The following is a 27797-nucleotide window of genomic DNA, read 5'->3' on the forward strand; positions in this document are numbered from 1 at the left end:
CAACTCAAACTTCTAAACTTCAATAGTTCATACCATTTGAATAATAATGACTTATTACTGTGTTTTATTACAGTATTTATTATTGGAGTTCTGAAAATTGATCTGCCAAAACATAGCTAAACTATAGTATTTAAATATGTAAAGTATCTCATTTTATTAACTTGAACATCAAAAAGATGTAAAGTGTCAAGAGGACAGTAATATGTGATTTCGTTGTTCAATAGGCTAACAGCATTTGTCAAGGATACTGTGCTTCACCAAGTATAAGGAATCTTTATCAAAATATACAAATCATTTTCCAGTAGTTCTTTTCTAGCCAATACTACAGTCCTTCAAACTGCACTGTCTGTCATAACTGCAATAGTCAAAAACAGCTTACTTGATAATGGTGACACCTACACTAAGCTAAAACTCACATGTAGTAGGTCTATTAAAAAGTTAATGTCCCTCCATACATTTTAAAATTTATTTGAAAAATGCAAGAAAATGCTTATCCTGACAATTCAAGTTCATCATTAACCATATTCAGATACTGATCCCCATTGTGTTGAATGATACTCTAACACATTTTCACCATTTAAGATTCTAATTAGGATAATCAATAATAAGGTAAATCAATCAAACTTTCTTAAAACAGATGCTTTTGAACAAAAGATACTTGAAAGTTTGCATAAAGTTTATTACAACCATAAAAAAAACCTTGAAAATACTCTATTAAACCGTTTGCAAACAAACACAAGGTACCATTGACATGTTAAAAGATATTTATTAAGGCTGTGAATATACACAAAAGCCAGAAAAGTAAAACAAAAATAAAAAAATTAGTTTTCTTAATGATTTTCTAAAACCAATTTAAGCACCATATTTAGTTCATGAAAGGCAATATACCAGTAATAAATACTCTACAAAAATGATTGAATTATCTATAGGTATAGATTGCACAGTCTTAATTTTGTGACAAGTAAATAAGTTGCCAACTAAAAATCAATAAATGTTAGATCACTAATAGTTTACTACCATGCAGTTTAATTGAACTGACTGAAGAACATAAAACACATAATGCTTTTAAAACACATTAAAAAAATGTTCCTATCAACTATGAGTTAACAGGATAAAAATGATTTTCTCGTAGTACAGAATCCGGAAACTGTCAAAGACGCTATGCAGTGATCATTAATAAGTAAATTCAACTGAAATATATTAATTGCAAGAAAGGCTGTAAATTCATTTAATGTTTATCATAAAGAGTGCTTTGCATTGTGAGTGCTATCACAAATGCCACCCAAGCAACCTTTATTACAGTAATAATGACTATCACATCATCTTCAAAAGATGCACACAAACAAATTCAAACTGCATAGCATCTTTTTTGACAAAAGATACTGTACCATACCATTTAGGCCAGGCAAAATAAGTACCAGCAACATATTAAATCTTTGTTATAGTTCACATTTTACCACTATGGTATAAATGGTCCAGCTAAGATAAAGAAACATTTGAAGGATCTCTAATGCATTCCGTTACTTGTAAGCAGATGACTGGATCACTCTCATTTAACATATATTTATATATAAAATGAGAAATAAACTACAAAAAGATGAGCAAAATATTGAAAGACTAGGATTTTGCTTAAGACCACCTTAACATTCTTTCTTCAAATGGGCCTAAAACATTTTGTATAAAATGCTATGCACATACTTGTATAATATCAATTGAAATGTTCACTAATAACTAGCTGGTAAAATAAGCAAAATATTTTGTCTGGCCTTAAATTAAAAGTGCAATTGCAGATTAAAAAAAAAAAAAAAACACTACTGTTCAGCTGTATAGCTGGCACAACAAGTTTACATACACATTTCAAAGAATTACAGAAGCTAACTTAAACTTCTAAAAGACTTGGCTTACTACTGTTGTTTAGTGCACCACTGCCTGCAACACAGCACCAATGGGATATGCAGCACCTTGGTATTAGAATATTTTTCTATATATCATTATGTTCTTTGCCCAGTAGCACATGCAAATGTCTGGGCCAATATAGCTTTTCATTGTTTGGCTTATTTTCAAAAGAGATGCATCTTCCACAGTTGAAAATGTCTTTAATCAAAGATTTCATTGCTCCTTCAGAAGAGCAATTGGGAATGTGATCAATGAGGCTTTTACATGGATATATTTATTTACAGTACTTCATTGTCTGTCTTTGCCATCACAATCCAACAAATGAACTATCCGTGCTGAAGACTACAGCATCAGAGTATAGAACACATTTCAATCGTGGTCTGCATTTAAATAGTGCATTGCTCAGCTCATGGCAGATCAGCAAGCAGACTGGAAGTACAGCACTGCAAGGGTAAAGGATGGGCAAGTTTCAGCTAACCTTACTAAGTAGGCCTCAACAGCATCCAAGAATTCCACATAATGTACCATATTGTGCTTACAAATGTAGTTTAAAGAAAAATCGTATGAACTAAAGGATGCTTTTCTATACATACTGTAAGAAAAGCAAGATTTTCTTCCTCCGTGTTGTAGTATTATCACACTTGAATTTATAGATTCAAACTCTGTATCATGCCATTTCTAATACTAGCTAGTGCAAATTTATTGTTATAGCAGGGACCACTTATGTAACATTTTTATACCACTTATGATTATTTCAGGTAGAGGGCCTGGAAAAATCTTTTCCAATAGTTCTAGCTTTTATAATGATGTTGCTTAGGGGTGGGTGGGTGTGTGTGTGTGTGTGTGAGAGAGAGAGAGAGAGAGAGAGAAAGAAAGAGAGAGAGAGAGAGAGAGAGAGAGGGAGGGAGTTCAAATGTAAAACAAAATTACAATATAGCAATTTAATAAAATATTTTAACATAATTAAATAATACAATGGATATATAGAACTCAAAATGATGTATAGAAATAAAAAAAATAACAAAAAAGTTACATTCGTACATCAGTTTCCTTTCTATTGTCCAGGATATGTCAACACTGTAGAGATCAAATAATTAGAGCAAACCCAACATTAGCACAAACTGATACATGAAATGCCAAGTATAAACAAGAAAATGACAAGCACCAATCCAAGACTAAGTGCCCCTCCAACACAAAACCCCTCCCCTCCCCTCGTGGGGAAAAAAGTAACACACAAAAGATTCATCTAGAAATCTAGACATGTACTAGGGAAAAAAAAAAGAACAGAAGCAGCCCTTTACTGTGATTTCAGGAATGATCTACACTAGACATGTAAATTTCAGCTAACAGGAGATGAATAAACTGAACAGTCAGTAGTAACAGGGATGACATATGGTACCAAAAGCTTGCAATCTCAAACAGATACAGAAAATCTTTGACAAATCAAATTTCTTATTCATTTGGATGACAGTATAAAAACAGCAACATTACAATGGCAACACTGGACAGGTCATCTTATATTGGCTAATTAACACATTCTGTTTCCATGGCAAGACTGTTCAGTCATTTCAAATGATACAAACAGCCAACTTGACATCAAACACCTCCCCCTTTGACCCTTAACAAAGAGTTAACAGATGTTTCAGCTCAGAATTTACAGCGTGAAAAGCTTCAACAGAAAAATAAATAATGTACTGTATATGGCCAACAAAATTAATGGCTTTGCATATTCACAAGTGAGAGGAGACATAATTTTAAAGGGACAGAAAACAAATAAATAAGATCTCCCAGATCATTGTACAATTTTGCAACACTTGGATGTCATATCTTTTCTTAAAATTATCATTTAGTGACAGTCAGCCCATTAAAAAAATAATATATTTATATATATATATAATGCATATAGATATGTAAAAAACACATAGAAACATCAACACATAATGAAAGAACAACTGAAACAATGATTCACTCTAAATGACCACATAACATGTGTAAAACAATTAATATACAAACTTAAATGGGATTGTTTTAGGATACATTTCCAGCTAACATACATTATACAAGAACACTTAATACTGCATGCTGTAAACCTTGTGTGCCATTTTTACAAAACATTTTCCTCAACTGTTTCAATATTTTAAACAAAATAAAACACTAAAAATTAAAGCAGCTGAACATTTTTTTTTAATATTAATGACACAAAACCACCGGCAGTTAGACTGAATAACATGCTAACATGAAGAATATACTTAATGATAACAAGCAATGGAAAATAATTAATACTCTAACATGGTTTGAATTAAATAATTCTAAATGTTAGCGCAATATCAGCTGATGTTTACAGACGGAAAGTGGGTAAGTAGTAAACTTCATTTATGGCCAGTTACTGACAATCTTGTCTTAGTCACATTATGCTGGGTTGGTGGGGAGCAGAAGGGACTACATCTGTATATGGCAACCCTGTTTGGACTTAAAAATGAATAAACTCAATCTGATTGCAAAAAAAAAAAAAAAAAAGAAAAGAAAAAGTCTGACATTATCAAAAACAAGTGCTTATTAAAACAGTTTTACAAATGCTCTTGCTTCACATTCAAATTCTGGGTCACTTAAATGGACAACAAAAATGTTGTAATACTTTGTAAGTGTTATTGTATTTTTCTTTTCAAATATTTCTCATACTTTACTTAATACAGGTTTTGCCAGCACTGGCAGACATACACAAATATTGCACACAGTAATGAAATGTAGCATTAGTCAAAGTTTCATCAAAATCTCTTAAGAGTAAAATGGTCAAAACCAGTGTAGAGGATCACTTTTAAAAAAGGGGCATGCTAACTAACTCCCCCCCCCCCCCCCCAAGATCTTTAGCAACTCAAAAAGTTCACATACCGCCCAAGCAACCATTACAGAAATATTCAATAAAGCAGTACAAAGGGCTTAATAGACATCTGTTCATATTTCCATTTGTAGTCTACTTTGAGTCAGACTAGCCAATTTTATCTTGTTGTACCTCAGCTAAGCAGCGCATATTTCCTTGCCTTCCAGGTGACATTTCCCATGTTTACATGAAGGTGGATTCCTTGAAAGCCTATGGAAAATTCACATATATTCACTCAAGTGATTGCAAAAGCTAATCATTCTTTGGGTTTATTTTTATATCGCTGTCTCTGTGTGTGTGTCTCTCTCTCTCTCCCTTTTCTGGTTAGTAATTATCCTGCTACTGCCATCATTTGTGCTACAAAAAAACAACCAGATACCCAAAACAGAGCATTCCAAAGAACTGAACCAGCATATAAACATGTACAGATTATAAGGCACCAGGTTGTCTAAATGTTCGGAGGATGCTCATGTACAGTACGCATGCAGCAGTTTTCTCACACGTGATACGACAATAAGAAATGGTTTATTTCTGTGTGAATGTCAATTTATTAAACCCACAAAAAACGTGGGAATATTTATACATTAAATACATGTGATTCACAAAATCATTATTATTAAACTTTTCAGTTAGCCATTTTTGCAACTGATTACCATGGTTTGTTATATATATGTATATACATACACATATACAAACACAAAATAGGTACAGGTTTTCATAAACGTTTCTATGAATGCACTTGCCTAGGAAACTGCTGCGTGCCAACACTGAACTTGCTATTCAGACATCAGAAACATTTAGGGTCTTACAGGTACATTTTCATACACAAGGCGTAACAACAAGCTTAGACAAGTTTTGCTTTTGTTTACTATTTACTGTTTTTTTTTTTTGTTTGTTTTGCTTAAGTGTAAAAATCAAACAACTTAGCAACATTCATTTAAATGCCTTTTTAATAATTTTCTTCATGTTCACAGAAGTTCCACTGACCAGTACTTTTTTCCGGATTTTTTTTTAAATAAGTTTAAGGACCAGATGCAATGCATATTGTATAAAAAGAGAGCACTTTTTTCCTTGCATGAATTAACCTATGTACCTTACTCTACAGACTTCTGCATAACATTTAAACAAAGCTCAGACACACAGCATGCCTAGCCCTCATATATATATATATATATATATACACACATCTCTAATCACAGGTATAGAGGGTGTCAAATATACTATAATAACCTCCTTATGGTTTGAAATTTGGTAAGAAAATGAAAAAAATGAAAATATTATTTTTATATTTTTTAAAATATCTTTTTGTGCTAAAGTCAAATGTTAGCTCACATGTAAAGGACTCATTTTTCATATATTTCTGCAATATTATCTGACCATTGCAAACACTTTTTTAATAATAGCTTGAATGTGTACAAAAGTTCTCGGTTAATTAGGGAAATAAACACTCAGTTTTTATCATTTAATCAAGTAGGAAACACAGTTCATATATAATGTTATTACTTTGTTTTTAGCAGCTGCTTACTGTTTAAATGGTGGATAAGTGGACAACATCCAGCGATGGGTGCTAGCAAGTCTTAACTGTCAGTTTGTGGAGGATTGGTGGGTGGTGCTCCCTTGGAGTTAAACAGTTACAGTTTATTCTCTCTTTTTTACAGTAACGTTTATTTTTTGTATTTTCCTCTTTTTGTTATTTTTTGTATTTTTGCTCTTCTACAGTTATCAATCTTCGTCCCCATCATCCCCATGGACTTCTTGCTGTTGTTGGAGCTCAGATGCCCTTTTCTCCTTCTGTTTCTCCTGGATTTTCTTCATCTCCTCGGAGTATTTACAGAAAGTGTTCCCAAATTTGGCCCATACTTTATAGGGGACAGTGATGGAATTGCGATAGGTGGGTTTCACCTCGCTCACTCTCATGAACACCCCATACTTATTGGAGCCCACATCGAAGAAGAACCGCTTGTTATCCACAGTCAAGGAGGTGCCCTCGGGCAACTCAGCGGGCTCCTCCTCCACCCCATAATCGTCGATCAGCTTTGCCAAGGCGTCACGAAACTCAATGAGTCCCTGTGCAGGGAGGGCGATAGTTTGGCCCTGCGTGGAGCCTAAGCCGGGCCCCCGGTTTACGGTCTGGCGAATCCTCAGAAACCGACCTCTCTGGTTTTCCTTGAGATCCATATAGTATTTTCGGTTCTCCCGCACCAGAAACTCACTCTTTAGCGCCCGTCTGGGCTCGTCCTGGGCCATGTCCGGGTTGCTAGGCCCGAGCTGGGCATAGTGCTCGATAAAGTCCCCCAGGTAGTCGCGAAACTCTACGGCTACTGACATGGAGAGTGTGAGGCGGCTCTTGTTGCCCCCGGCCCCGACCTCGGCAATCTTCAGGAAGCGGCCCTTTGCATTCTGCTTCACGTCCAAATAGAAGCGCTTGTTCTGGATGTCGACCCGCTTGGAAGCAAGCTCCTGTGTCTCGTGCTGCAGTCCGGAAGCCGAGCCCACCCCTCCCGCCCCCGGGTGTAAGGAGCCGGCGCCCGGGCCCGTAGCTGCTCCTCCTTGCTCGCTTCCACTGTCTCTGTCCGCCATGATGCTGCCTGCCTGCCTTCTCTCCCTCTGCCTGCCTGCTGCAACCCCACCGCCAGCCAGCCACGCCGTCGTTCTCGCGAGATCTGGAGACAGACACATACAACACAGACAAGGTATTACATTAGGGACATTCGGGGCACACAAATCAGCTCGGACAACTTCAACAATCCCCTTGCTCTTTTCCCGTTTACATTGAAAGTCCTCTCACTGGGCAAAATAAATAAATAAATACAGAGTTATTCACAAATTATCGCTTGTGCTTTATAAACATGAATGTTCTTCATTAACTATACTGTATCTATTACTTCGTTTATAATCTGTGAGATGTTCTTACTTAAAATTGAACTCTTGTTATTAAGTTTAAAATAAATTCAACCAATATCATGATTATTCATAATTTAATCTGAAATCTCGTCAGAAATGAAAACATCAGACATCATTAAAACTGATAATAGCTCCCCCATGTTACCAACAAATAAGGATATATCTTGTATTTGCCTCCTGTGACATTTATCAGTAGTCTGCAATGAATCGATAAAGTACACATACACTTTATCTAGATACACATCTCAGTTGGCATCCAGGTATATAGCACTTGCCTTCCTCGCTAGAAAGTTTGCGATGGTGAATATTCCACCCTTTGAGGGCCACAAGAAGCTAGCGGTTATAAACGGTCTTGATAAGTGTTATTATATCAAATGGGGGCACCCTTTAAAAAGTTACTGCTCAGAATCATTACTTAATCTACCATTTTGCACAACATTGCATCCATTTACCTTAAGAAGTATTAGAAGGTAAAGTCAAAGCTCTCAATAATAGATTGAAATTATAAATTTATTTCAGTATTCTGAAATCGTTATCAGTAGATCAGTCTATCAAATAGGCCTATGTTATATTCGAAATAAGATGAATGTCCAAGATCTTGCGAAATACAGACATTGCATGCTACATAATGTTTTTATCTATTTTACACTTGTGTAAGAGGGGAAAAAGATTATGCATTGTCCATACTGGTGAGGGCTGATGTATACGTATGTGAGCCCTATGACAAATTAATGCCCTGCCCAGAGTAGAGTTGGTCTATGCGTTGTGCCTGATGCTGCTGTCCCCATGATTCCCCCATCCCCATAATTCAGAAACTGGATAGACTGATGGATAGGTAGTGAAGAGGGGTTTGATAAGCTTTATTGGCTTTTACAAACTTAACGCATGCCAAATTATTCTCACCTTAGCCTCTCGGAATAACATCATTATATCCGTTTACTTACAGCTAAACTATTGATGACCATACTGCCGTTTGTTTAGCTTAATAACCCAGTACCGCATTCTGCAACTTGCTAAATTAAAAAGTGCCGTAAAATAGGTATATGATGTTGTCCTCATTTATGGAAAAAGAAAAGCTTTCTACCTGTGTAAGCTTTAAAACCCATTCCCTCAAGATCCAAGTTACTGAGAAAAAGACCTAAATGTAACAGTGTAGATATATACATAGATTGCGTAGACAGTTCTGGGTGTGGATTTGGAGGGTTCCGGGTTTGTGATCGTGCACTTATTTGGTAATGCTGTCAAAAACTAGAAGGATAAAAACATACATTTTTAATAAATTTAAAGGAATGTACAACAATTTAAATTATATATATATATATATATATATATATATATATATATATATATATATATATATATATATATATCAAAACACTTGCGTAGCTATTGCCTTTGCTATTATTAAATGGATGTCAAGAACGCATCACTACATTGCTTTATGATTTAATACGTTAATAAATTGTAAAAATACATTGGGGAAACTCATTAGGTTAATTAGAAGAACACAACCACAAAAAATATTCGGTATTAATCCAACAAACCTAAAACTGCAATATCGTTAAACCTATTTAATATATTGTGATTATAATTATGTAATTCCACATAAAACAAAACATAACATTGCCATCCATCTTATTTTCTTTGATTCAGTCATTCATCAATATATCCATTCATTCATTTTCTCAAATCCACTTACTCTACTTTAGGACACCGATCATGTGGTATCGAGCGCAAATCAGTCCGTTGCTCGAAAATTAAAATATGACCATTTTAAAATGTTATATGTCTCAGATATGAAATATGACCATGAAAATAAGTGAGAGAGAAACGGACGAAATCGGAACACCGGAGCAACTCTAATATGCCAATCACAAAAGAAAATGTAGCGCTTGTCAAATAAATACGTTTGGACCAATGCGATAACTTCTGAATTAATTTGTGGGCGGGGCACTCAAAAACTTCTCCACACACTTGAGGATGTGATTCACTGCGTTTTGATTCAGACTAACAGAGTACAAGAAAGTGCAATGGGAATCTGTCAAAGTTCTTATCCTAGGGTAACTCGTTTGAGAAATCCACCTCATATCAATACTAAAATCTTACATAATATTCTCAGACACGATTGATCAAGGTTTTATGAGTTCGGAACTTATCCCACCAGCACCAAACGCAATGGAGGAACCAAACTTCCTCAATTTCTTCGTCATAAAAACATCGATAAACAAAAAAGTTTGCCAAGTATTATTTCGTTGTTGTTCTATACCGAATAACCATACCGTGCTGCTGCTTCTCCGACGGTGAACTGGATTGGTATGAAAACGGAGGGATGGATGACTTCGTATATACTTTGGTTATGTCATTAATATTTCTAATATTACATCAATAGGCGAAAGTAATGTATTTTTAAAAGCTTTCTTTGTGAAATAACCTCATGAGAAGGAAGTGGTCCCGCAAAGCTATGAAGAAGTGCCACGTTTCCTTGAGCAAAATATTTCACATTGCAGAATTACTTTACTGACGACGATTACAGACTCGAGTCTGTTGTGTTACTTATTTTAACTTTCATTCCGTTTCTAATAACTTATACTTTTATTTTAAAACATATAAATGAAAAGTAAGAGCATTACTTTAAATGTAAACTAAAATCAAAACCGCATTAATACGTAAACCCTAAACAGTTTCTTTAGACAATGGAGTGTGTATAATTTGTCTCGTTAAATGTAAAATGTAAATGTATAGCATCTAAAAAAAGTGTAAATCGTTTTTAACAATACGTTTTCTTTCATTTAATACAAATTAATAATTTGTTAACTCGCAAAATGTTACGGATATTTTGAATCTACACAATGTATTAAATACTGTTAAGAACACTAACTCTCCAACGATAAATAAAGCTCTTGAGAACGTCAAATATGTATAAAACTGGGGTAGATTAAATAAAACATTTTATTATTAAGTGTATTTAATCGTTACAATAAATAACGTTTTATATGATTATTCTTTCTCAGAATAACGTTTATTATCGTTCAACGTCCTAATTTAAATAATGCATTGCTCGATTTTTATTTTTATAATCGCCCATAATAAATAATTACTGATAAAATTACCGTAAAAATCGTGAAAACAGAAGACACTACAACACATCTGAAAACTCAGTTTGCCGTTAATACATAGTAAAATTCTAAAGCCTGGTTTTAGAATGACCCATCTTTTTTTTTAAATACCAGTTCATATTTACCTTAGATATTAAATGAAAAAGAAAACAAAGAAAAAAAACCTCTACCGGTTAATCTTTTAAAATATGTTACCGTAAAACCTTCACAGAACTCAATGAACAGATAGCTAATTACTCCGACTAAACTAGTAATTTATAAGTATTAAATATTAATAGTTATCTAAACTGAATATATAGAAGAAATATTCAGAATTGAATAAAAGTATACAACAAATGCACTTAACTGGACTATCGTACACAAAGTTACTCAGATTCAAAGAACAATCTGTTAGATAACATTTTTCTTAGTGTATTTTTGAATTAGCCTGCTGCAATAAAAAATAAACTCTTCTGATCATGCTCTAGAATGTTATACTTGTCAGTCAGTTTCCTATATATTTGTTTACACATGTAAATAATATTACATCTAAATGTGTTAAAGGTATGTTGATTCAAGGTCGTGATGTTATGCAATTCCTATGAAGTATAGCCAAAAAAAAGCTTTATTTTCAAATAAAAGTTTGTTGAATCAGAGATAGTCTTAAATGTTTTAAACTCCACACATTTGTATTATTTTATTGAAAAAAGTATTGTTTTAGTAGTTATTACCACTTGTTTTCAAATAAAATAATGTACACTTATCAGTTTGTTTCAAGCCACAAAAAAGAAAGACACACATGAAATGAAGAAAACACAAAATAGCTACTATTAATTATATTTATAAAAGTTCAGACAGAATGTGTATCAAGATCGTTTTTAACTTTGCATATGCAGTTCAAAGGATGCTGTCATAATCTGTATATAAAAAGTTAAGATAAAGTACAAAAGAACTGACTTTTTTTCGTGTTCAAAAATGAATTCGTGGTGTTTGCCTAAACAGGACTGAAATACATTCGATTCTGTATATTACTAACGAACAAAGGTTAACAAAAAAATGATAATTTTAGCGAACATATTGTTTGATTTGTCTAAAGTATTCGATTTCAATAAATTACCAGTCAGCTGAAGTCCCATAAAGACATACATAAATAAATAAACAAATACATGAATAAATAACCTGACAGAAGTTTTTATGCAAATATTATCCCGAGAAACACTTTTGAGGCAAAACAGTAAACATACCCTGATTACAACCTCTTCTCATCAAAAACATACGATAATTCAATAGGTGGTAATAATTTAGTTACAGAAAGATAGAAACTAATTTTTATACCACTATGAGATGCCTATCTAAATTTGCATATTTCTAGTATGTTCATTCACAATAATCGTTTGTATAAAGAACTGTTAAGAAAAGAAAAAAGCTGACTACATCTAACAATATGTAAAACAAATAATGAATCAAGTTCCCGCACCATTTTCTTTAGAGTTAGTAAACGTCATTCACAATAAACTCAAATTAATATTTCTATAAGTAATCTGTTGATCTTTTAAGACAAAATGGTGTTCAATAAACAAATATTAACCCCCCTCCCTCAAAGCGGATGAAATCGGCTTCTTTTATATGCACCCAACTGAATTAACGGATAACTTGACACATATTGTCCTTTTTTGTTTCAAATTAATCTTAAATTGAAGGTCATTAACTATAGTAATACATAGGTGTTCTGAAAAAAATGCTGCAGTGATGGCCAACTTGAAATGAGTTGCATTAATTGATAAAATTTAATTACAAAAGGTATTGCCTCAACACTTTGAAATGGTGTTTATTACATTTCAGGTGATAAGCAGTTCAATTGTTATGCACTATATAAGGCGATGTAAACTATATAATCATTACTGGACATTATTATTATTAACTAATAATTAGATAAGAGGTCATATTCCCATTTTTGCTGCCTTAACAATACAATAGGATTTTTTTTTTTGGCAAATTCAGTCTCCCGTATTAGCAAATTCAAGAGATCCCTTGTACCTTCCATTATATTGTATTATTTACATTCGAAATCTATTACACAACTATTTTCACAATCTTTTTTTTCATATTCTTATTCTTAATCGCTTTTCTTCAACAACACATTCTTTGCTCTTTTAAAGGGTGTGTTATGTAGCAGAATTCAGAAAGCAGTATGTCGTGCACTTAGAAGTTTTACACACCCTTAATTGATACATTTTACTTCTTAATTCATGCTTTCCTGTACATTCACAAGATGAACCAAAATTGACCCCTATAGTTTCTTATACGCTATTACATATTATATCTTTTCAATCTTTACAACTTCAATGTATTGTAATTTTGATGCTTTCAAAAGAGTGATGCAAACCCCAGTAATTTATTGTAAAATAAACATTTAAAAATCTCTCACAGTGTAAAACTTGCAGTAGTCGAGAAAACATGTTTGTTAACTAACATTAAGTTTCTTTCCCACAGACCAAAAGTTGTGGGGATCATCAGAAACCATTTGCAATTTTAACCCAAAGGAGGCGTTCGCGTATACAAATTACTAATCTTTTTGCAATAACAGAATTCTCTACCAAGATTAATTACATAATACTGTATATGGAAACCTACGCAGACCTAGTTATCTTCAGGTCCATGGGGTGAAAGTTAATTTTTTAAAGTTGTATCAATACAAATGTGAACGTAGTCAAAACTAAACTCAAGGGTTAAAAAATAAGTCTTTTTGTCCCCGTGAGAAGGAAAGGTTGCCTTTGCGATGCAGGGTGTGCGATAGGTTTCATTCCAAATAGTTTATTTTCAGCTAAAAATTCGACCTCCAGGAAACCCAGCATTTCTAACCCAGTACGGTAATTTAAACATGTCAATGTCAATGTCAATGTATTTATATAGTACATTTAAAACAACATAGGAATGATGTGGCCAAAGTGCTTTACAATAAAAGAAGAAAAAAACTTACAATTAACATAAATAACATAAATAACATAAATAGAAATAAAAGAAATGAACATAAATAAAATAAATAATAAATAGAAGTAAGATTACATAATCACAATGAGGAAACTATCAGTATTACTGAAGGTCACGGAAAGCAAGTGAATAGAAATGAGTCTTTAATCTTGTTTTGAACAGTTCAATTGTAGACGACTCCTTTATGTAATGAGGTAAAGAGTTCCACAGTCCCCCTTAGTTTTACACTTGGTACGAGAGACAACAAGAGGCAACTGACCAGAAGATCTAAGTACTCTGGATGACTGGTGTAAAGTGCACAATTCAGATAAATAGGCAGGAGCAAGCCCATGTAAAGATTAAAAAACTAGCTACAAGATTTTAAAAAAACGTGCTTAAGTACTTTTTCTGTGAAAATACCTGTACAATTAATAGCTTTTCTTTTCATGTGTTGCTAGTAAATGCCCTTACACAATGTGTGCTGCTGCAGCTCACATGATGCGGGAAGCACTGCAAATGTGTGTGTGTGTGTGTGTGTGTGTGTGTGTGTGTGTATGTGTGTGTGTGTGTATAAAACATTATCTGCAGAAAATATTGTCAAAAAAGATAACACTCAATCATAAGGGGAGTTTGGATACTTCAATTAGGTGAATCTCATTTTGAACATCAGCACTTTACAAAACACTTGTAAATAGTATAGTAAAAGCAACGTGCTTCTCTAGCATATGGATTTCAACTTATTATGTACATTATTTCATGTGGTAGTTAGCAAAGCTGTTGATGAGATGTTAGCTTTCGTTTAATGACTTTAAAAAATAACTTTTATATATGTAAGCACCGAGTGGTGTACATTATCATTTAGTGTAAGTCCTTCAAATATCCAGCAACAGAAAAATTGACTGAAATACCCAATAAGGAACCAATATCGTCTTGTTTTAAACACAATGAATTTCAGCTATATAAATACTCTACTTCTTTCAATTATAAGCATATAGATGTTGGTAATAGCTACAATTTTGCATACTCCGTTTTAGGGGCTCCTGCACATCATTGAGAACATAAACCTTTACCAAGGAGCAACATCTATAATTATGTAACGATATTTATAATCATACTGCTATTACTGCTAATAATAGTAATAATGATAGCACATAACTGAAGCTGAAGTGTAAAATACAAAAGTTCCTTAAGGCTTTCAGCATTCTTCAACACCATGTTGCTCGATGACAGTGATACGGAGTATCGTTTTCAATGAAATCGCATTGTCGAATGAGAAAACAACTGCGACCTGTCAAAAACTGACCAAGGCTTAACCAGACAAATTATAAAAAAATATAATGGGGCAAACGGGCAATAAAACTTCATTACTGCAAACAAGCATTCTGTGTACGAGATTTTATTTGGTGAAAAATAAATCGAAGTGAACGCATTTTGATCCTTTCTGTCAAAAGCACTTTAAAAGCAAAGGTAACCCTATAACTTTCCTTCAATCGAAGTTAGCTGTAAATAGTTTCACTTAAACATTCAGTATTTTCGTGACTTATGACTGGAAGTCTCATAAATATCCAAGACAAACGTATCAAAAGGAACAGCTTCCCACAGAGCGTATTCAAAGAAACATGCAGGCTCTTCTCATTCAAATGTTTCACCACTTTTTTTTCAACACTTTCAGAAGATTTTTATAGACTATATATATATAAAGATTGAGAAATGTATTTTAAGCTGCTCGTACTTGTCAAATTCAAACGGAAACAGTTTTTCTACATTCTCAGAAATATAAATCAGTCCATATATTTTTGAAAACATCTACCCATTCATTTTCTGTCCCACTTTCAGTGTCTTAAACAGAAACAACATAAATGTCTCTGTATGTAAATACGTAAATAACAACAGTTAAACTAAACAATATTTATCCAGCAGTAAATTGGCAAAAATATAAATAACATTAATGTTGAAGGGCGCATTGACGCCTGAAGACATTCCGAATAACATTTCAAGTGTTATATTGTGGCCAGAAAACATGTTCAATTCGTTTGGAATGTCATTCATACATTCAATCTATTGTCTGAAACAGCTTCTTACATTAAAGCATTATAGTGTCGCCATGAGTCAGGCCTGTCACTAGACAGAGATGCCAGTTCTTTACGGACCACGTTCATTTACACAAAACGATTCTCTTCTACAAAATAGTCATTGAAAAAGTTAAGTTCGCTTTCGTGTTTTCTGTTACTAGGCTCTTTTTTATTATTACTGTCATACTCTACATTTATTTTATTTTGGAATTATTGATCTTGAGCTGAAATAACCGATTTCAGTTCTAAATGAATATCATGCATAATTTAATACAGGCGGTATCACAGTCACAAAGCACTGAACTTTACAAGGCATTACAGGTTCAATCCTCTCCTCTGACCTCGAGCAAGTCTCTTATCTCTCGTGTGCAAATTAAAAACGTACTGTAGCTCTGTGCTTGTAATGTGTCTTGGTGTGGCATTTCACTGTATAAAGGCGCAGTGGTTAAGGATTTCGACTTTAAACGTCAAGGTTGTGGATCCAAATCCCGCTGCTAGCACTTGTAGCGATATGAGCCAGGCACTGCACCTGCCTAATGGTCGAACTTGAAAAAACAAGATAAATGTAATTAAATTGGACAAATTAAACAAATTGGATAAAGGCATCAGCCAATCAAGTATAGAAAAGCACTACAAAGTATTTAAAAGTATGTAAATGTTTCATTTCTATGAACATATTTTGTGGTGTTGTCAGGAATGTATTTGCCTTTTGCTGCATTTTGTATGTTTTACATTGCATTTGCAAAAGCCTGCAGCGCTCTTGCTTTGCTAAATGAAGTCTTTTCAGTATGTGAGATCAACTTAATTTCAGGTGGAAATGTCAAGAGGGACAGAGAGGAACATGTCAAGTGTACACATTTCTTTAAGTTTATCCGGCATCTATTTTCTTAAACGTCGTCTATTTATGTATTTATTTATTTATTCATCTATTTATATTTAATTGTTTGTATATATTCGCAAAAAATCCAGCATGTTTCACTTTTATTGTAATTTCGATTGTTCAACATATTCTCATTGTCATCGGTCATTTCGTTTTAATGCGTATATTTGAGGCTGGAGCAAGGGTTTTTGGATATCCTGTAAACTGCAGACATGATTACCACCGTTTTTACTCAACCACCCGAAGATGTTGCAAAACTACACCGAACACAATAGAGGAAAAGTAAAGTAGCGACTGAAAAAAGGTCCTTGTAAGTGTGAAGCATCCAGATCCCCCCCGTGCTCTCGAATGCGAATTAAAGCATAGAAATCCATTCTGCATTGTTAACTTAATCATAGACTCACCACCCCCAAGGCGCACACGACAAAGAAAAAAGAGAAACATGCAAACCACGCCCATCCAGACATTGTAACCTCGACAGGAATTTCCTTCCTAAACCTGGCCTTCAGAGAAGAGAAGACAGGGAGTCGGACGATACCTTGATACTTCGTGCGCTGTATCTCACTCATGTCTCATAAAATAAACGTAGTGTTATGCTCATATTAAAATCAAAGCTACTCGTATACCGAACAAATTCACAATTTAAATCTTTCTCGAGATGGTTTTACTTTAAAAAGTAAAATTTCGGCCACACTGTTATTTATAACGGATCACTAAGCATAATTTGCTATAGATGAATTCTTTATGTATGGATAAAAAGTGAACTTCATTCTCCTTGAGTTTAATCGTTACAGGACTGCTGAACATTTTCGACGTTGTTAACAAATACCAAATAATACGACCAAGAGCCGGTTTCACAATTTCAGATTCGTCACTGAAGTAAATGCTCCACAACAGCAAATATATAAAAGGCAGTATAAAAAGAAGACCGTGCGTGGACTTGTAAGTATAGTAAAGTATTCCCGTTTAAGCACTTAAGTAAGCAGCATGTTTTTTGAAGGCAGCATCTTAGTGTAAGAGTGTCAAAATCTATCCATTCATCCACCTGTTTTCCTAACCTATTTATGCTGGGCAGATTCGCAGGGCATCTGGGGCCTATCCTATGCAACCATAGTGTGCAAGGCAGGAACAACACCTAGACAAGGTGCCAGTCCATCATCGGGTGTGAGTCAAAATGTATTCCCAAAAGCTATGTAAATTCTGCGAATACTAGATGCAGATATAGATTGTAGTTCAGGGATACACAGAGTACTTCTCTAAAGAGTTACACCTTTGAGAATTAACTTACAAAGGTGAAAAGAGCTTGCAAAAACCTTTGTAGCTTTCCATTTAATCAATTCGCATGCAGGCTGCCTTAAGCAAGTGAATCTGTAGTGAGAACAAGTTTGTACAGTTGAGACTGTACACTCACTAGAAGAGCCAGAGTGGTGCTTTAGAGCAATGTCATAGGGGAATACTTTTGGTTTCCAAAATAACTATCAACGTGAAGTTTCCTGAAAGAACCTTTATTTATTTAGATGCGCAACAGGCCTTATAAATAACCATGCATAATGATTTGTGAGATATCACTGGGTTCCTTGTTTTAAATTTTAAAATTTAAATATAATAAATATCAGTCTAGTTCAGGTTTTCTGGATCTGTTAGTGTATAGGACACATTAAAGCTCAAAAAACAATTTTACATGCAAAATGAAATGGTTGCTTGTCAATCAATGGTTCCACACAGCCCATTAAAGTGCCATTTTAAACCCATTAATTTTAAGAGTGTAAAGCTTCAGATTTGTTTAGAGTCAGATAAAAACCTTAAAGCGTCTATGCTGCATATACAGAAAACAACATTGAAAAAGATATATATGCCAAAAATATAGTTACAAGAAATCAGTAAAGTATATGTAATGGAAAAAAATCCAATCTTTAAAGCTTGGGGCAGTCCACCCCATTAAGCCCATTATATTTTCAGCTCCCCTCGACCAAGAATAGGATAAAACGGTTTAAGAACAATGGTAGATATTTAAATTAAGTAAACTATGTAAAGTAAACTATGTAAGTAAAGTAATTAACTTTTTTCTCTGTTACTCACATGCATTATTATTTCAATCCACATATACTGCTACTGACATCTCACCCCCTAAAGGCTTTTAATTATTGTTCTACGACAAATCCAGAATGCTGCCTGCATTTACACAGACTGAGTAGAGCTGAAAACAATACACGTGTAAAGCAACAAAACAGGAACACAAAACTGAGTATAAACATTATATATAAATGGATGAGTGAACTGTGCTTGATGAAGAAAATGTTTTAAACTGCAGCATGTTCTAATTTAATGTGACAGGGTCAGTTATAAACAAGTTCTAAGGCACCTTTAATATTCTTTTGAAACTATACATCCATCAATTTTCTAACATATCTAGTACACAGAAGAAACAAATGCATCTTTATAAATCTAAATGTTACAAATTACTAAGCTTCATTTTATGTAATGTCTTTGTATAGTTGAACACCATCCCAATACATTTTGGTACAATTGCTTAGATTTATTTTCCAGAAACACAAGCATGTTAAGTGATTTGGTTAATACCACTATAGGCCACAGGGGAAGAATGAACCCAAACTTTTGCTATTTAGAATGCAGGATTTTAATTACTACACCACACAACTTACAATAAGTTATATTATTACTATAGTCATCCATCATTTAACTGATCCCACTCATTCTAATTCAGGGTCCTGGGGAGCCACAGTAAATATGTGTAAATATCAGTAATTAAGTTCGAAAGAAGTTATTATAGTAAATTCATCTGGTTTTAAGGACAAAAATAAATTGATCTCTTTGAGTAAATGTTGTTGTGCCAATGAGCGTGCCTCAGAGGAGCTGGTTGTTGCCTTAAAAATAAAGATGCCAAAGTGCTAAAGGGGGACCATTTTTGATTCCCAAGAGACCTATCTATTTGAAGGTTCCTGAAATACCAATGGCTCATGATTTTACCTCCAGTAACACAGGCTAAGTCCAGGTTTTCTTAATCTATTATGGTTCTGTAGCCTACCATATATTAAAGATTTCATTTTTTTCTATATAATAGGAAGTTGCTCCAAACTCAAATAAACATCTTTAAATGTAAAGAACCCATCCCATAATGAAATAGTTCTTTGACAAGCAGTGGTTCTATGATGAACCACACAGCCCGGTAAAGAGACATAATTTTTAAGTATACTACGTACATTCCCTTGGGATGGTATTTTACTAAACAGACTGACTACACAGAATAAAGCCTGGTTGTAATCTGTAAGCATATGGATTTCTGTGCGCATATTGCAGTGTTTTGTGCTCAATGGCGCCTCCAATAGCTGGCATAGGGTGGCTGCGGCCACCCTATAACAAATACTGGCGACCTTGCGGACCAGTTTGCACCCTTTAAAAAGTCTGATAAACTATGAATGGGTGAACTTTCGAGGTATTGGCCGCGGTATTTACATTACAACAGTTACATTTCAAAAGTGCAAGTTTATTTTTATCTCGAGCCTTCTTCCCAGTACTTGTTTCACAGTGCTCCAAGCAGGGTTGTCTGATGTGCGGGTTTTCAACCATATTTAAAACGGTTCCGCGGGTAAAAATATTGATTTGGCGGAGTGAGTTTCTTCTTTCGGGGGTGGGGGCAATTTTGCAAATGCATTATCAAACCCATCGTCATACACCTCACGCTCTAAAACAGCATCCACCCCACCACGCACCGGGGGTCAATGGTCGATGGTATAAAATTGCTGCAGAAAGACCAAGGAGGAAGCTCTTCGTTGGCATATATATAAATCATTGCGCTCAAAACACCAAGGTGCAAGGGGGAGATCAAACTCGCTCTCCAAATTCATTTTGTGTATTTTGGTCAAAACGGAAAATCGGTTTTTGAACATCAATTGTTCTGGGAATTCCTGGCAATCCAGGCTGCAAGAGCAGTTGCTGAAAACACGGAACGATTCTTTTATGTGAACGGTGTGCAGACTTTTGTTTGAATGGTGGCTACTTATGACTATAACTACAGCTACAGAAGAGACAGTATAACATAATGTTGATTTAGCTGAATAACTAACATTATTATAACTGGCAAGCTAAGTTTTGCTTTATTACATAAGATTCGTGCTCTAAAGTGTTCGTGAGTGACTGTAAATGGATGACTGCCTGACTGACAGGCCAGGGAGATGTAAAGAGAATATAAATGTGTGTAAATAAAAGTAAGTCGGTATGTTAGTAAATTCCTGTTTTCGTAGAAGGGGTCTGCTGTCACTGAGCAGCAAGGCATCCAGACAGAGTGAAAACACAGGTCTATTTATGGATCCCTTTGATTTAAACAACAACAGTATAATGTGGGGTAGAGGTTACTTGCAGATATATATTGACAACTATATGTTTTTTCAGGAAGATGTACAGATCACATAAATATATGTATATAAAAGTATGGTTGTGTGTTAATATATACCAGTTACAGTATGTGCAAATATTTGATATATTTTTACTGCATGTGATTAATCTACTGTGGAATGAATTGAAAATAAAATCTGATTTGTGGTGCCTATAGTTACACCACACCACAATTCACTCTTATTTATATTACATATCAGTATCAGTTTATAATTATTAAGTTCAATATTCATCAGAAGTAGGCTATTACAGATGATTCCATCAGAAAGGAATTTGGCAAGCTGATATAGACCAGTGCTTACCAAACTCAGTCCTGGGGTCCCACTGTGGCTGAAGCTTTTTATTCCAACCAGCTTCTGTTTTTAATTGGACTCTAATTAAGTGAATTGTTATTCCCCACGTTCTGTGTTTTGGGAACATGAATATATATTTATATATATATATATATATATATATATATATATATATATATATATATATATATATATATATATATATATATATATACTGTATATCCATCCATCCATCCATCTTCCAACCCGCTGAATCCGAACACAGGGTCATGGGGGCCTGCTGGAGCCAATCCCAGCCAACACAGGGCACAAGGCAGGAACCAATCCTTGGCAGGGTGCCAACCCACCGCAGGACACACACACCAAGCACACACTAGGGCCAATTTAGAATCACCAATCCACCTAACCTGCATGTCTTTGGACTGTGGGAGGAAACCGGAGCGCCCGGAGGATACCCACACAGACACGGGGAGAACATGCAAACTCCATGCAGGGAGGACCCGAGAAGCGAAACCAGGTCCCCAGGTCTCCCAACTGTGAGGCAGCAGCGCTACCCACTGCGCCACCATGCCGCCCTACTAAATAGCAGTTTAGCCTCAAAACAGACGTGCGTAGTGAGCAATAATAAACAGCAACATTATATTATTATTATATTATGTTATTATATATTTTATATATATATATATATATATATATATATATATATATATATATATATATATATATATATATATATATATATATATATATATATATTCATGACATTCATAGTCTGAATTACAATCTGATTGTATGGGTTGCTACCTACCAGGTAACGCTTGTGGTTGGTCTTCAAGTCAGCAAACATCCACGGACTATGAATGTCATGAATGTAATTACCCCGATCTACATGCTGTCAAATAAATGAACCACACGCCGTGGCGCAACATAAAGAGGCTTCGCCGCTGATGTCCAAAGTTCAGTCCCCAAGAGGGGGTGCAGTGAGTGTGTACGCCTTATGTAGGATAAGAGAATAAAATACCAGCTAATTAAATGAGATCAGTGTTATTGGTGTTGCCACTGATTATGAATCTGGGTTGAACAACAACTTGCAGCCACAGTGGGTCACCAGGACCAAGTCTGGGAAGCACTGTAATAGGCCAATGAAACATCTGATATCGTTATTTTTTAATATAATATTGCTATTACATAATCATACTTTTATAATAACTTGTAATTTGCATATACTGTAGTCTATAAATTTGGCACCCCATGATGTTCACTGGCCTTACCTGGTAAACCCATTAAAAATATTCTGCAGCGCCCCTTTATTGCATTCACTGTTATGTTGGTGTTTTAATTGAAAACAAAAAATACATAAAGAGCCTACAAATGTGAAAAGCTCTGTTTTTATTAATGTTTTTTAAGTGCACAATCATATATCTCTGGATGCGGAAGATCAGAAACACTTATTATAGACTCAAACTGCCATCCTATGGGGTGAAAATAATGATGTAGTTAACATCTACATGCTTTCTTAATACATTTTACCCAGTAATCAGTCAATATAAGCAGAGTAAATAAATAATATTGTGTGTTTAAGGCAGGAAGCTATTCTAATCGACACACACCTATTGTTTTACAATGTATGTATGTTAAATAATGTTCCTATTCCTTCTTATTTTCTACTTTTCTTTGCTTTGCTTTCTGACAGTCATTTAATTTTAATATCGTGCTGTGTAGTTGTAGTCGGAATAAGAGCCACAAAATACAGTCATGCCAACGCATCTTATCTTCTCCAGAGTTGGAGAAAAGTTACTATGGGTTTGGCGCTAAGTAGAATGCAAATTGAGTTTTACAGAAAGCTTCTCAGCAGTATATATGTCCTTCCTGAACAGTGGTAATGCATTGTTGAAACATGCCTAACATACTATAACAAAAATTAAAAATGTATATTGTTATAGGTATAGAAGAAGTAAGGACACTAAACACATTCAAGCTTGCACCAATCCCATGAAGGCATATAGAATACTTGTGCCAAAGGCAAGGGGGCTAAAGAAAAAAAGATGAAAGGAATTTGTCACTATCTATCTATCTATCTATCTATCTATCTATCTATCTATCTATCTATCTATCTATCTATCTATCTATCTATCTATCTATCTATCTATCTATCTAGGTTAAAATCGCAATGAAATAAACTGTATTGCATGCTATTCATTTCTTTTGTTAAACAAAATGTACACATGTTGTATATACAACACTTCGATTGCAAACAGGTTTCTTTTATGCTGCACGAGATCAACATCGGAAAGGCAAAGGAACAGTTTTAGGCTTAAATGTGCCACTTATGTGACAGTTTTTTCATGTGCATATTTTTGCTTTCAACTACATAAGAAAATGTGTTTATACGTTCTTATGCTAAAATGGTAACAGAATACATTTATAACTTTACTAGCAAATTTCAATCTTCAAATGTGAAAATAATATTATTAAATCATTCATTCCCTGCCTGCAGATATCTGTAATGTAATTTCTGTTTAAAAATGTTATTTCTACAAATAAATCAGGGGTGTTCAATTCAGATCCTGGAGGGCTATTATGGCTGTTGGTTTTCATTCCTGCCACTTTCTTCATCAGTGACTTATTTCTGCTGTTAATGCAATTATTTTCTCTTCATTTTAATTGACATATTTTTTAAGACTCATCCTCTGAAGTGATTATTTTTTCCTTAAATGGCAGCCAAACAAAAGTGAAATGTGAAGTGAGCAAACAGATGATCACTTATACCCGGTGCCTCAGATCACAATCAATTTCACTCCAACAAGCTTCTTAGGTGATTATTTTTGTCAATGAAACTTGTTATATAATTCCATGGCTTGTTGCTGCTCTCGTTCTGCCACAGCCGGTATTTACAAAACTGTTGATTTTCTTTTTTCTAAGATCACTGTCAAAATGTATTATGGATTTGAGTGGACCAACATTACTAAGAGGTTCACCTTTTTATTTTCAGATATTGTGTGATTGACAGGTTAGCTGGTCATGTATTGGCTTGTTTTTTTTTTAACCTCATTATTGTTTGGCTATTAATTAAGGAAAATAGAAGTAATTGAACAGTCTGATTCTTAAATCGCAAGTCAATTACAATTAAGACAAAAGAAGTACACTAGCAACAAAAATGGTCACCAATTAAGACATTTTAGAAACAAAACCCTGCATCCCTGCAAATGAACACTCACTTAACATAAACAGTTCTATAAACACTTCTAAGTTATAAAGTTTGTTAGTAATTTTCTGATAACTTATTGTGTATGTGAATGATGTATATTTCAGTTTGTCTTCCCAAATGACCTGTGACGGTGCAATTTGTATAATGCATTGTATGCATTATATAGTCATTGATTATATGGATGCAACAGACATTCAGGCTAACTGTTAATAAAGTGTTCCTAGAAACCCAGAAAAGAGAAGGCTTAATTATATTCTTTAAAAAGTTAAGTTTCTTATTAGATTACTTTCATTTGTTTCATATACCAGCATTATAAGATATTCAGCTAAATTACATTTAATATAGACATATGATTCAATTCATAAAGAATTACAATCTACAGAATACTACAACTAGTATATTAAGTTAAACAGCTTTTTTCAGATATTGCATTTAAAAATGTAATAAATTGAGATTGCTTCTAATTTACTCTTGGGCTTATGTTAACTTGATAACATAGATACTATAACCTGCTGGGCAAAATTCCTGCTGTTGCAGTCACGTGGCAGTATGTTACAAAAACTAGTACAAAAACTATAAACCTTGAAATTGACATAACAATTCCCTGGGTCAACTCAGTGTGACCCCCAGTAAGTCACTTAATCCACCTGTGCTAAATGTAGAAACAGTTTAAATATGTAACTGTAGCTGTTAAGTACCAAGAAAAAAAGTGTTTGCTACAGAAAACAGCTGTATAAAATACTAAATATTTCAGTAAAGGTTTGCCCCCCTTTTCACATTTTTTACATCCTATCAGTAAACCAAACTTTATAGCACTGTTTAATCATTAGCAACACCATAGCTTGGCACCTGTTTATCTATATGGTAGTAGTTGCTTAGTGCGAGTTACATATCTTTAATTTGTACTGTATACTGAAGTTTTTTTCTGAAGCAAATAACATATTTATGCATTTTCCTAATAAAAATAACTTCCAAGATGGTGTTTGCTGGGTAATTTGCAAACCATGTACTAATATTAAAAAAATGTTTAATTTCGTCAGATGTATAGTTTTTCTTTAACACTTCTTACCAAAATGTTCATATCACTCATTTAACCCAGCCTGAAAGCATCAAGCAGATTGATAACAGCTACTTCTGTGATCATGCAATGCATTTACATCCTGTTGTCCTAACTTGACCCAGCACTACTCATACATTTGTATTTAAACACATAGTGTTATAAACGTCTGATGTTCTTGGTGAGTGTCTAATTGAAATAAGCGAATGCGTGGAACTGAAAAACCTTACCCTGCTGAATTTCGGTTTGTAGGCTGAGGCAGGTTCAGCAGTGGCTCTAGCTTCTGTAGACGCGAGCACAGACGAAGGAAGAAGTAATGCAGCTGTGAGAAGGCCCGATCCCAGACTGCCGCTAGCACACAGTCTAGAGGTTCCTCCGCTCTTGGAGATGGAAAGAAACAGCGAGTCGTGGCATCACGACGGCCGCACGCAAGGAAGAGAGAAAATACTGCGCTGTGCGTGAGGTCTCCCGACGTCACCGCGTTCCATTCACAGGGGTTTCTTGTCAGTCCTGCGGCTATGGCTTCATGTGGGCAGCAGCCAGTAGTTGCAGATGAAAAAGCTTTAGACGAGAAAACGAAGGCAGCTTTTGTTGTGTCTAACGCAGTTTTTAATATACAAGCAAAGGAGAGATCGATGAAGGCAGCGTACACAATTACGCCGGGCTGACGCAGCCAGGAAGAGAAAGAAGTCGCCCGAGCCTTGCCCTGGTCGCCTTTGCACGGAGCAGAGCCGGAGGACTAAACCCAAATATTATAGTGCCAGCCAGGGCGTTGCGCCGAAATACTGAAGTCTATTTCCAAATGCATGCTGGAAGTCTAATAGAGGTATATCCAGATGGGTAAGCGTAGTGGCATTGCGCGTAAGAACCCATCCACCTTACGAAATGTAATAAATATCCATAATTTCTACCCTGTTTTAGACGTTTGGCACCATGATAATGCGGAAATATAACGCGCTTTATAAGTATAACCCGCATAAATAACTGTAACATTGTTAACTGTAAGTGGCTCTTGCGCGCGGTGATGTAATTGTCAGCTCGGCCATTTTCTCACAGCACTGTATCCAGCGCAGTCTCGGTGCGCCGGAGCCAATACCTTTCATACTAACGACTAAAACTCGTGCTGAATGGCGGCATGTTGAATATTGTTTAGTCGGGCTGTCTCATAGCCTCTGGTGATTGGATTCAAATTTCTGTCACTATGTGTTTTTTAAACCCATTTCTTTCTCAGTACCCGAAGCGGTAGAGTGGGTGATTTGCCGATTCAAAAGTGGTCTAGTATGTAAGAGCCTGAGTGCGTGCGCGATTGTAGCCAACGATGGACTTCGCCAAGTTAAGTTTCTCTCTTATGGCGCAAGACTCAAAAATAGGCTCTGGCATCTCGTAGACCGAGGATTAGAGGATTCAAAAACACGAATACATGCACTACTGGGTTCTTCCTGAACTTGAACGTCAATATGGAAATCTGTAGACGAAGATAGATACTGGCATCGACTCCAGTCCTTAAATGTCTTCTTATTCTGTATATTTCTGTCACAGTGGCAGTTAGAGAAGAAAATACTCACAATGTGCCCCAAGAAGGTAACGTTTCTCATTTCTTATTTAGAGGTAATTCCCATTAAGGTGGTTGGTAATTCAGTGCATTGATGTAATGTAGGGGAACATTACAGCCCTGCAAGATGCAAATTTCATCCCGAAGCTGATTGCACTTATGTTAGTTAAAAAACAAAAGTTTTGGTGTGTTCAATAGGTTAACAAGAGTATGTGGGTAATGTGCTGATAATTTAACTGCACGTCAGAGGATAATTAGAAAAGTGCAACATACAGTATAATACAGGGGTGAAGTAACATCCGGTCACTCTGCCTAGCGGTACATTAATTACACCGATAATGAAGGGTAAAATTGCTATTGGTAAATTTATTTATTTATATATATATATATATATATATATATATATATACACTCACACTTTGTAAGGCTTTTGTTACCACTGTAATATGGCTCTGGCGAATTTGTGTGGAGTACAAAAATAGGTAAATAAATACGAATACGAATAGACCATGAGTAGATGATACAAATCTAATTATTAACATTTGTACTATTGTTCAAATTAATATAACAATGTAATTT

The 27797-nt window shown here is 34.8% G+C and overlaps 1 protein-coding gene across 1 annotated transcript; it reads right to left on the reverse strand.

The window, feature by feature from the left end:
* Window positions 1-2822: 2822 nt before the first annotated feature.
* puraa (purine-rich element binding protein Aa) lies at window positions 2823-26148 on the reverse strand. The gene is made up of 2 exons (XM_028813738.2): window positions 25897-26148; window positions 2823-7437 (listed from the first exon to the last, which is right to left on the reverse strand). The coding sequence occupies exon 2, from the start codon at window positions 7352-7354 to the stop codon at window positions 6497-6499; it is 858 nt and encodes a 285-aa protein (XP_028669571.1). The 5' UTR covers window positions 7355-7437; window positions 25897-26148; the 3' UTR covers window positions 2823-6496.
* Window positions 26149-27797: the final 1649 nt, after the last annotated feature.

Source organism: Erpetoichthys calabaricus, chromosome 11, assembly GCF_900747795.2.
Source record: "Erpetoichthys calabaricus chromosome 11, fErpCal1.3, whole genome shotgun sequence".
Taxonomy (NCBI): domain Eukaryota; kingdom Metazoa; phylum Chordata; class Cladistia; order Polypteriformes; family Polypteridae; genus Erpetoichthys; species Erpetoichthys calabaricus.